This window comes from Phascolarctos cinereus, unplaced genomic scaffold (genome assembly GCF_003287225.1).
Source record: "Phascolarctos cinereus isolate Bilbo 61053 unplaced genomic scaffold, phaCin_HiC Scaffold_5;HRSCAF=322, whole genome shotgun sequence".
In the NCBI taxonomy this organism is placed as follows: Eukaryota; Metazoa; Chordata; class Mammalia; order Diprotodontia; family Phascolarctidae; genus Phascolarctos; species Phascolarctos cinereus.
The window spans coordinates 118,768,593-118,780,647 of NW_027555958.1; the positions used below are offsets into that span (position 1 = coordinate 118,768,593).

General features: G+C 39.0%; 1 protein-coding gene across 1 annotated transcript in view; it reads left to right on the plus strand.

The window, feature by feature from the left end:
- Positions 1 to 12,055, plus strand: part of MAP3K5 (mitogen-activated protein kinase kinase kinase 5) — a 283,087-nt gene that overhangs the window by 88,504 nt on the left and 182,528 nt on the right. The window contains exon 2 of the mRNA XM_020987151.2: positions 1,609 to 1,748. Coding sequence (XP_020842810.1) covers positions 1,609 to 1,748 — 140 coding nt within the window. The remainder of the gene's footprint in view (positions 1 to 1,608; positions 1,749 to 12,055) is intronic.

Below are 12,055 nucleotides of genomic sequence, written 5' to 3' on the forward strand. Positions count from 1 at the left end.
AAAAGAAGGCAGTAATGTTAGAGAATAGGGAATTTTTGGATTAATGTGCTGTACAGATTTTTCACTTAAGCTGATAGTAGTCCACTTTATTTGCCAAAGAGCCTCTGAATATATCATTTTGTTCACCGTGCAGTTCTATTTAGAGTGGTAAACAAATATTTTGATAAATGCTTGCAGAGCTTCATTCTAGTTTTAGAAAGACTCATGTCATATGCAGCAATTTATTTATTCCATGAGGTCTTAAAACGTATTGGAAAAGGTAGCAGTAAGCAACCATATTGCCGATGCCATGACATTCCTTTAAGAAAGTCAGCAAAATACCCCTTTTTCAAAAGAATCAGAACTAAGGTCTTTTCTGAATTGGTAACAGAATTGATTCTTGAGTTACTGTATACCTCTAGGTTGTTGTTGTTTTCATTATAAATATAAGCAGTTGAGTTTCATTGGTATTCTAGAGTCATATAGCATTTGGAAAAAGTATATCTCTGTCTTGCTTTGGAAGTACCAAACTAATGAATACACTTTTCTATCATTATTTTTTTGTCAGATTGACTTTGGAAACACCAAGCTAATGAATATACTTTTCTGTCTTTTTTTTTTGGCCAGATTATTTTAAGAGCCCAGTCATCCTGATTAATCAGAAAAATCCCTCCCCCCTGCATTTTAAGTCTCAATTTTGCATAAAATTCTAAATATTACTTCTTGGGAAATAACCTTCTTCTTGTTGTGTGTGTTTTTTTAAAAACTATTCTTGCTTTTATTGTTTGGGTTTTTCTTTACATTTGTTACTTATTTTTCATCAGCTAGTATTTTAATAGTTTTTTTTAAGCCAGTGTTTTGTGTTGTCTCTTACTTTTAAACATTTTGATGGACTCTAAGGGGTTGATATCAGTGGGAAGAAGAAATAAAGTAGGTGCAAGAGACAGATGGTGAGTGTGGTTAAAACTAAAATGAATCATTTCTATAGTGTTAATTTTTAACATAGGAATGTTGCAGACCCCAGAAGAAAACTCCATATCTGCCTTTTAGAAAGAAAACCCCTCTAAATTCCAATTGGAAAACAATGCAATTAGTCTTTTTAATCACTTTTTTTTTGTTTTTGTAAACTTGCAATCCTTCTTGCCTAGTGTTTGCACAGCCATAGTTTTAACCTCTCTTTTACACATTTGTTTCTCAATCACTGGAGCTAGCTTTAACTTCATCATTGCATCCATGAAATGGCTTCCAAAATGATCCATCTTCCCTACTCTGCAATAATTTCTTTGGTGCAATGTTTTGGTGTTGCCTTTCATCACATAACATTTGATTGTTTTTCATTGGGTAGTCCCTAAAAGATAATTTGTACTCATTTTCTACCATTACCTGTTATTTGTTTTTCAGTGATATGTGACTGTTTTCTTTTTTAAGAAATGGAGGCATGTTGAAGAAATGGGTAACCACTTCCTGATAGAATTTTGCATTCAAAGTTCAGAGATAAAGGAAAGGGGGAAATCCCTATCATTTCTTCATTTCCTCTTTGAAATACTGAGTTGTTGAAACTGCCAGTGAGGCATGATTTAATGTCAACCCCTGTCAGGACTGTGTGGCTCATCTGTTTTCTGTTTTCAGATATCGCTGTGGTCGAGATGAGTGATGCTTTCCGTCAACCTTCCTTGTTTTACCATCTTGGGGTAAGGGAGAGCTTCAGCATGGCCAACAATATCATCCTCTACTGTGATACCAATTCAGATTCTCTTCAGTCATTGAAGGTACATCTCTATTTTAGTGTTTGTATACTTTGCATTTCACTGGGACTTGTCTTTCCCATCAAATCTCAGCCATTTTGATGTATGTGAAAATGATGATTTTGTCAGGGCGATGTTAAGGCAGACATCATTAGTTATTTGTATGAGTTTCATATGGCTATCCAATAGACAAGTCTGATGGCTAGAAAAATAAAAATCTAGAATGGAGTCCTTAGGGCCAATGAGTGATATAACTTAAAGAAGATTTTGCTCAAAGAATTCATTAAGAGACTTAATGAAAGAGAAAAACTGGTTGGATAGAGGAAGTTTCAGTCCAAATATAAGGTCATTAAAAAGGCCTTCATTTGGTACATCTGATCTAGTTAATAATACTTTCCACTGAAAGACTTATTTTCCTTTGGGTGGAAATTGTTATTAACAATAGGATAACATATGAAACATGATGAATTTGACATAGCTGCTTACGGGGGGATATAATCCAGGTTGTGTCTCTTAGACTTTTACAAATGCTAAATGGACGACTGCCTCCTATTAATCTAGACACTGACCTATTTGTACTGTGTTTCGGCAACCCAGTAAAGGAAGATGATCAATAGAAGGCCAGTTCCCTTCTCCCAGTGCATCCTCCTATGCTTTTCCCAAGATTGATCGAATTTGTCGTTCACCCTGAATATCTAGTCTGTTGTTAAGTCTCATTGTTTTCATCTTCACAACAACTGTCACACATATCCTCTTAGCTCTACTCACACAGCCACCACCTCATCACCTTGCACCTGGAATATGGCTATAAAGAGCCTTCTAATTGGTATCCCTGTCTCAAATCTCTGCTCTCTCCAGTCCTTCTTACACTCAGCTGCCAGACTGATTTTCCCAAAGCATAGGTCTTCCCCTCCCTAAGCCTCCCACGATAAACTCCATTGTCTCTTTATTATTTCCAGAATCAAATATAAAATCCTCTGTTTGGCAATTAAAGCTCTTTACTTCTCTCTGTGCACTCTGCAGTCTGGTTACACTGACGTCCTTGCCCTTCTCACTCCCTTACTGGTCGTCTTCTATCTGGAGGCCTAGAAGTCTCTTCCTCCTCGCCTCCTCCTCCTCTTCATTTTCTTAAATTCCACCTTTGGAAAGAGGCCTTTGTGTGTCCTCCAGTTGCTACTGCCATCCCTTCTGAGATTACCTCTCCTCCTCTCCTCTCTATATCTTGAATATATTTAGTTATATGTTGCACGTCCCATTAGACTGTGAACTCCTTGAGAGCAGGACAGGAATTATTTTGCCTTTCTTTGTATTCCTACTCTTTAGCACAATGCCTGATACATAGTAAATGCTTCACAAATGCTTGATTAATAATAATAATAGTAATATTTGTTGTTGTTGAATCATTTTTCAGCCATGTCCAACTCTTTGAGAGCTGAATCCTCCGTACTAATGCCAGTGTCTTCCCTCTGAGATTATCTCCACTTTTCCCTGTGTGTGTTGCGTGTATCTGTATCTATCTTGGTTGTGCATTGTTTGCCCCAGTCTCCATGAGAAAGTGGGCTTTCTTTCTTTATGTTCCTAGGACTTGGCACAATGTTGTTGTTCAGTTGAGTCTTGTCTGACTCTTCGTGACCCCATTTGGGGTTTTTTTGGCAAAGATACTGGAGAGGTTTGCCATTTCCTTCTCCAGCTCATTTCTACAGCTGAGGAAGCTAAGGCAAACAGAGTTAAGTAACTTGCCCAGGGGTCACAAGGCTAGTAAATATCCGAAGCCAGATTTGAACTCAGGAAGATGAGTCTTTCTGGCTCCAGACCTGGCACTTTATCCACTGTGCCAGCTTGCTGCTGCTGCTGCTAATAACAATAATAATAACAACAACAACAATAATAATAATAATGATAATGACTAGCACTTTATAAATGCTTCATCAGATAGCAAAGATGCATCCTAAGTCATCACTAGCTATCTTGACTTTTGTCTTGCCACTGGACTTTGATGACTCTGGAAGAGAGAGGCTGACGACTTTGTCCAACTCTGCCTCACTTAAATCTTGACACAAGTCAGGACGTCCTTGGCTCCTCTGCACATACCCCCATCCCCATAATATCATTAATCCTCTTTGAAAACGAAGAGTGAAGAACCAGCACTTTTAAGGTTTGCAAAGTGCTTTACAAGTATTATCTCATTTTAAGGTCACAAAGATTCTGAGAAGTAGGTGCTGTTATTAGCCTTGTTTGACACAAGATGAAGAAACTGAAGCAGACAGAGATTGAATGACTTGTCTAGGGTCTCACAGCTAGTAAATGTCTGAGACTGGATTTGAACTTAAGTGTTCCTGGCTCCAGTCCAGCAGCTCTCTATCCACTGCACCACCTAATTGCTTTAGCAGTTTCTCAGAAATTAGCCATTATGAGATCTCAGGCTTGGCGTGACCATTACCATCTCCTCTGAGCAAATTTGAACTGATCCTCATGGAACTACTTAATGTTTTCACAAAGACTGCTACATCTTCAGTCCCCCCAAAAAAGTCTAGATTATTATTGCCTTATAACCATGCCTCCACTAATAAATGCCTGTGTAAAGGCTAAATCTATTCAGAGCCTTTGAGTCAGTCAGCAAGCATTTATTAAGTGCCTGCTATGTGCTGGGCACTGTGCCAAGTAAGCACTAGTGATAACAAAAAAAGTCAAAAGGCAGTCTTTGCCCTTAAGAATCTCATGGTACAGGGGCAGCTAGCTGGCGCAGTGGATAGAGCACTGGCCCTGGATTCAGGAGGACCCAAGTTCAAATGTGGCCTCAGACATTTAAAAAAGAAAACTTACTAGCTGTATGATCCTGGGCAAGTCACTTAACCCCATTGTATAGCCTCCCCCCAATCTCATAGTATGATGGGGGAGACAGCAAATAGGTACAAATAAGCTATATGTAGGATATATAGGAAATAATTAACACAGGGAAGGCACTAAAATTAAGAGCGATTAGGAAAGGCTTTAGTGTCATTTTTGTTTTGTGACTTGACCTAGTTAGTACAGTAGCACATTAGACCTGGAGTCAGGAGAACCTGAGTTCAAATTTGGTCTGACATGTCATACACTTAGTAGCTGTATGAAACTGGGCATACACGTATTCCTTTTTCTGCCTTTTCCTCTACCCTTTCTTGTCTTTCCCCTTCTTTTTTTTTACTCCCATTGATATATTCACTTTCTCATTAGTTGGATTTCTCAGTGATTCGGTTCAATATTGATTAGGTGTGATTAGTCATTAAAAAGGGTGTCACTCTACCCTCTTAAAGTTCCTGACTGGAGAGAGTTGTAGTGACAGGCCGATAATTTAGAAAAGTTACCCACCTCCCCACCCCCATCCCTGAACCCCTAGGGTGTTCTACTTCTGAGAAAAAGTCTTATTTTTATTTTTACCATATTTGGGTATATGCTGGCCTTTTCTTTTCTTTCCATGTAGTGGTAGGTTACAGAACTACAAAGAGATCTGAAAAGAAGACCAGCTTTTTATTGACAGGATATGGTTAACTAAAACTATGGAAAAGACAGACCAAAACATCAACTGTCTCTTCTCAGGAGGGCAAGGACAGAATTAGAACCGCAGGCTCCAGTGTTACCATATTATATATCCAGTCTTACATATGATGATTACTGAAGAGTCTGGAATGTATGTAACTAGGCTAAGCTGGTTTCATTTTGACCCCTGGTTGGTGCTGAAGAGAAGATTCTCAGTGTCAGCAAAATCCCTGAGGGAAGGCATAGAGCAGTTGGCATTTTTTAAAAGGAAACAGAAAAAGGAAACCATTTGCAAGTTTTTGAGGAACCGTGAAGAGGACCATAAAGAGATATATATGGGTGTGTGTAAAATTCACCTCAGAAGCATGTTTAAAATTAGGACAGTTTGGATATCATCAGATAGCAAAGATGCCATGCTCAATAATAATTGGATCTCATCAGTTTTGAGTTAGGGAGTTAATGCCTTTAACAGATAGTTTACATTCATCTTCTAAAGCCAAAAGTGCTGTTTTATTTTATAGCCTATTGTATTGGGGAGGAGGGGCTAATTTTTGTCACAGTGCCTGGCACATAGTAGGTGCTTAATAGACACTTGCTGAATTGCGTCACGTCATTTTTTTTTTAAACTCTGGAAACAGATTGTTAAACAGTGTGAAGACAAGTTGATGTTATGGGAGGATCATTTTCATATTGTACTATTATATTAGTTTATTAAATTTTTCATTAAACAAACCTCCTGAGTGCTTTCTTATGTTATTTGCCTTCAGCCAAAAGGAGTGGGAAAGCCATTGTGGAATGGCAGTAAGTTATAGAAGGAAGAAGTAAAGAGGGGAAAAGGACAGATTAATTTGGAAAGGGTTTCCACTTAGTTGAGAAGGGAAAAGTGATAGTAGAATTTTTTCCCCTTTGTTTTCCCCAATATATAAATTAGGCCAAATTGGAGAGGAAGGCTGGAAACTAGATATTAATGAAATGAGGTAGAAAAGGAACATTTGATAATAAGAAAGAATGGGTGCAGGCATTTATATGAGAGGTTATAATCTAGTGGAGTGAGATAGTTATGCTAATAAGTCTTTTTTTTTGTTACATAAAACAGTTTAAGGTTTAAATTTCAACCTCCTTGTGACTCTCCATTTGACCTTCTTTGAGTATTAAGGGGGAGGAGTAATTGCTGTCCCTCTGGTTTCCCCCTCTCTTCCTATCATCAGACACCCATCAATTTTAAGAAATGCCTTTGTATCTCTTCTGTCAATGAGGATGACATACATAAAATTATTAACTAGTGAACCCCAAGATATTTTAGTCTCTTTTCCTTAATAGGCTATAGTAGGGGTTAGAGAGAGTAGTATATATAGTGAGAAACTGCATTTGAATTTCTGTCTTGCCACATTTAAATAGATTCCATGTTTGTTTCATCCATTACAGTATAAATGTAGCACAGGTTACTTTGTGTGGGGATCAATATTGTGCTGTGGTTTGTGGTGAATAAATCTGAGCTGAAATGTAATAATTAGATTAGATTATTCTTCACTCAAGAAATCAAGCAGTACCTTTTCTTTCAAGTGCTGCATGAAAAGTCACTTCATTAAACCTGACAAAAAGGACTTCACAGAGTTTCTCTGTGATTATTTATACTGCTACTTAGTCTTTGACTAATCAACTGAACTGTATATACTATGGCTAACGTTCTTACTCTAGGGGACTGCTCTAATCATTACCCAGAGAGGTCTGGCTTGTGTTTAAAAAAAAAATGGAAGAACAAACCTAAATGTATAGCATTATCTTTGATATCCTTAAAGACTAGCAGCTCTTAGCAATACTCCAAGCCCAGTTAATGAACAGAACTCCTATAAAATTTAACCTGCTTTGCCTAGCTAATACTGTTTATATTTTGTTATTTTTTTCAGCTAAACATCACTTTATTGAGAACTTAAGTCAAGTGTTCTGTCGTTAGAGATTAATTGAAGACTCTCATATTCTTCATATTGGATTAAATTCAAAATAGCAAATAATGTCAATTTATAACACTAAACTGTGTTAAAAATTAAAATATTTAACATTTAGTGCATAGATGGGGAGAAATGCTTAACTCTCTGTACGTGTGTGTGTGTGTGTGTGTGTGTGTGTGTACTGCAATCTGATTAAACTTTATGGAGCCCTTCTGAAAGTAATGTTTTTAAATGCATCAAACAAAATACATAGGATTACAAAATAAATCAGTTATATGGAAATATTTATCAAATGATTGAAGAAAGTTCATGAACACTCAAGTTGAGAAAGTCTGGTATTGAGGCAGTGGAGTCAATGGATAGGATTCTGAGCTTGCAGTCTAGGACAGAGTGTGGCCCAAACCAGGTTAATACGTAATTGGGAAATATTTAATAAAATAAATGAAAATACAATAAAACATAGATAACATTACATTTTAAAACTAAGTCAGTGTAGTCACAGGGATCCTTATGTACAGATTAGTGACCCAGTTTCTATTGAGTTTGATACCACTGGTCTAGCATTTCTTGTTGTCATTTCTCAGTCAATTCAGTCATGTCTGACTCTTCATGACTCGTTTGGTTTGGGTTTGGGTTTTTTTTTGCAAAGATACTGGAGTGGTTGACCATTTTCTTCTCCAGTGCACTCCCATTTTACAGATGAGGAACTGAAACACATAAGGGTTGAGTGACTTGCTCAGGTCCACACAGCTAGTAAGTGCCTGAGGCTGGACTTGATATCAGATCTTCTGCCTCTAGTTGCCTCTAACTGGTCTAGGATACCTGGGTCAGTTCTAGCTTGTGACACTCATATAGCATCATAGTTCAGAGCTGTAAGTGAACTTAGAAAACGTTTAATTCAGTACCACCCCCCCTCCATTTTTACAAATGAGGAAACTGTGTGAAAGACCAGGCGTTTACTAGAAGATGAATGGCCTCGGTAAGAGCAATTTTACGAATCAACTTCACTCTTCAATTGAATTTTTCAGCCTGTTCAGGGGCAGCTAGGTGGCGCAGTGGGTAGAGTACTGGCCCTGCAAGTCAGGAGGACCTGAGTTCAAATGTGATCTCAGACACATAACACTTACTAGCTGTGTGACCTTGGGCAAGTCACTTAACCTCATTGCGAAAGGAAGAAAGAAAGAAAGAAAGAAAGATAGACAGAAAGACAGAAAGACAGAAAGAAAGACAGAAAGACAGAAAGAAAGACAGAAAGACAGAAAGAAAGACAGAAAGAAAGACAGAAAGAAAGAAAGACAGAAAGACAGAAAGACAGAAAGACAGACAGAAAGACAGAAAGACAGAAAGACAGAAAGACAGAAAGAAAGACAGAAAGACAGAAAGACAGACAGACAGAAAGACAGAAAGACAGAAAGACAGACAGAAAGACAGACAGAAAGACAGACAGAAAGACAGACAGAAAGACAGACAGACAGAAAGAAAGACGAAAGACAGAAAGACAGAAAGAAAGACAGAAAGACAGACAGAAAGACAGACAGAAAGACAGACAGAAAGACAGACAGAAAGACAGACAGAAAGACAGACAGAAAGACAGACAGAAAGACAGACAGAAAGACAGACAGAAAGAAAGAAAGAAAGAAAGAATGAATTTTCAACCTGTCCTTCAGTGAAAGAAACCAGATTCTGGAGCATTCTTTTACACAGAAATGCTTTCTAATCCTGTCTTAGTCTTTGAACTTCCACTTTGTTCCATCATCTTTCTTTACACTTAGCCCAGAATGAAGCAACTAGAACAGATTGGAATATAACTTAATTTTTCATAGAATTTTCATTTGTCCAGAGGTGTAAGGTTTTAGTTTAACAATGATGATTTCACTAGAGATGACACTCCAGAAGCATCTGGTCCTTTCCATAATCACCAAGGCCACACCCTCCACATATTTCATTCCACTCCCCAAGTTTTCCAGGCTTTGGCTTCCTTTCTCAACATCACTACTGTGCCAATTTACTTGAATTATTGTAGTAATATTAACAGTTATTACTATAACAGCACTTGATAAGTAGTTATCTTACAGTTTTTCCTTTATTATACTTACTGTAGAAGTGATCAGATTTTTTACTGTAGAAGTGATCAGATTTTTACTTGCTTTATGAGCTGCTCATAGAAAAGAGACAATTGGAGCAGCGGGGTGGCACAGTGGATAGAGCACCGGCTCTGGAGTCAGGAGGACCTGAGTTTAAATCCTGCCTCAGACACTTGACAAAACTGTCTGTGTGACTGTAGGCAAGTTACTTAACCCCAATTGCCTAGCGCCCCCCCCCCAAAAAAGAAAAGAGATAATTACAAGGAAGAGGAGGTAAAAAACACCCTGGAAAATGAAGACTCACCCTCTGCAGAAAAGAGCTTACGTATTTGGCCTGTCGTCCATTTAGCATTGCTGGATTCTCCAGTTACAGAATCACGGAAGTAGAAGAAAGGGTTTGGAATTGGGCAACCTGTGTATATCTACCAAGTGGCGTTTCCTAAAATTCAGGTCTGTCCATGTCACTTCCCATCCTCAATAAACTCCAGTGGTTCCCTATTACCTCTAGGATTAAATATAAAGCCCCTTGTTTGGTATTCAAAGCCCTTCATAACCTCTCCCGTTCGCCTTTCCAGTATTCTTACACTTGATTGCAATCGAGGGGCCCTGGACTCCTTGCAGATTCTCAAACAATATACCCTTTTCTTCTGACTCTGGGCATCTTCACTGGCCTTCTCCCAAACTTGGAATGCTCCTCCCTCCCATGTAATAGTAATGGATAATAATGTGGAGTACTGAGGAGTGTATGCTTTTTATGAGAAAGAGGCGCATACTGGCGATGCTGATTCAGTCACAGTGAGAAAGTTGTTTTATTAATAAGCTCTGTTAATTCCCTGTCTGTGGTGCCCAGTCCCCTCCCACTCTTTTTAGAACTACTTCATCCCTTTGTCCTAGCCCCAGTTTGAAGAGTGCTGTATGACATGCAGGTAAAGATATAATTATAGCACGAAAACCAAGTAAAAGGGATTAGGGATGAGATGCACTGTGTGCTCTGAAAGCTACTTTCCTGGCTTTCGTTCTCGTTTGCTTGATTTTTGTATACTTGCCATTAAGGAACAATTGCTTATTTTCATGGATTGGTTCTTGACCCTTGATTGTGGTTAGAGCCGTTGTATCCGCATCTGGTAACCCATCATTTTAGCAGCCATCCAACTTCTAATTCTAAGTCTTCTCTTTTTCCTCAATACAGTTTTCCTCAGTGATCTCATCAGTTCCCATGGATCCAATTATTATCTGGATGTTGCTTGGCAGATCTACTTATATAGCCCTAACCTCTCCCAGATGCTGTCTTGCATCTCCAGCTGCTTATTGAACATCTCAAAGTGGACCTCTTTAACGTAACATATCTAAAACTGAACTTGTTATCTTTCCTGCCCCAAGCCCTCCCCCTCTTCCTAATTTCCCAGTCACTGTCAGTGGTACCAACATCTTCTCAGGCTGGCAAGCCAGGGGTCATCTTCGATACCTCACTCTTTCTAACCCCATTATCCAATTTATTGCCAAGTTCTGTCCTTTCTACCTTTTAACAGCTCATGCCTATGCCCCCCTTCTGTGACACTGCCACTACTGTAATGCAAGTCCTCACCACTTCGTGCCTGGATGATGGTAGTAGCTAGTAGCCTCAATTCTCTCTCCATCCCAGTTTATCCTTTACTCAGATGCTAAAATGATCTTCCTAAATTGCAGTTCTAATCATGTCACCCTCTTCCCCCCCTTTCACGGTGAACCAGGGGCTCTCTATCACTGCCAGAATCAAATATAAAATCCTGTTTGGTGTTCAAATCTCCATGCAAACTGGCCCCTCCTTCCTTTCCAACCTTTCCCTATCTACCTGTCCTCTGACACCACCCTCCATGCTGTTCCCTGCCTAAGACACTGACTGCCCTCCATGCCTGGCATGCTCTCCTTCCTCATCACCAACTCCTGGCATTGCTGGCTTCCCTTAAATCTCAGCTAAAATTAAACCTCCTAGAGTAAGCCTTTTCCAAGCTGTCTAAATTCTGGTGCTTTCCCTCTGTTGATTATTTCCAACTTATCCTATATTTAGCTTCACTGTAATGTAATTGTTTGCATGTTTTCCCTTCCATTACACTGTGAGCTCTTTGAGAACAGGAATTGCTTTCTCTTCATCGACAAACATTTATTAAGTGCCTACTAAGTGCCAGGAACTGCACAAAGCACCAAAGATTGGAAAAAAAAAAAGGCAAAAGACAGCCCTTGCCCTCAAGGAACTCACAATCAAGTGGAGTGAGAGAACGAACACACACACACACACACACACACACACACACACACCACACACACACGCCCGCGCCATATACAGGGTGGAGGCACCTAGGTGACTCAGTGGATAGAGTGCTGGAATCAGGAATATCTGTGTTCAAATCTAGCCTCACACACTTGCTAACTGTGTGACCTTGGGCAAGTCACTTAACCTCCATTTGCCTTAATCTACTGGAAAAGTAAAAGGTAAAGCACTCCAGTATCTTTGCCAAGAAAATCCCACAGACTGTGATCCATGAAGCCACAAAGAGTCGTACACAACTAAACAACAGCACTATACAAGATAAATGTGAAATAATTAAGGCACTAGATAAGAGGGATTGGGAAAGGATTTCTTTCCTTTCTTTGTACGCTCAGTGCTTAATACAGTGCCTAGCACATAGACGTTGCTTGATAGATAAATGCCTGTCCTTCACTTAGGCTGAATGTAGTTTCTCACTCTCATCCCTTTTATGGAAGGAGGTCTTGGAAGAATGCTTTGAGAATGAATCAGGTTTTA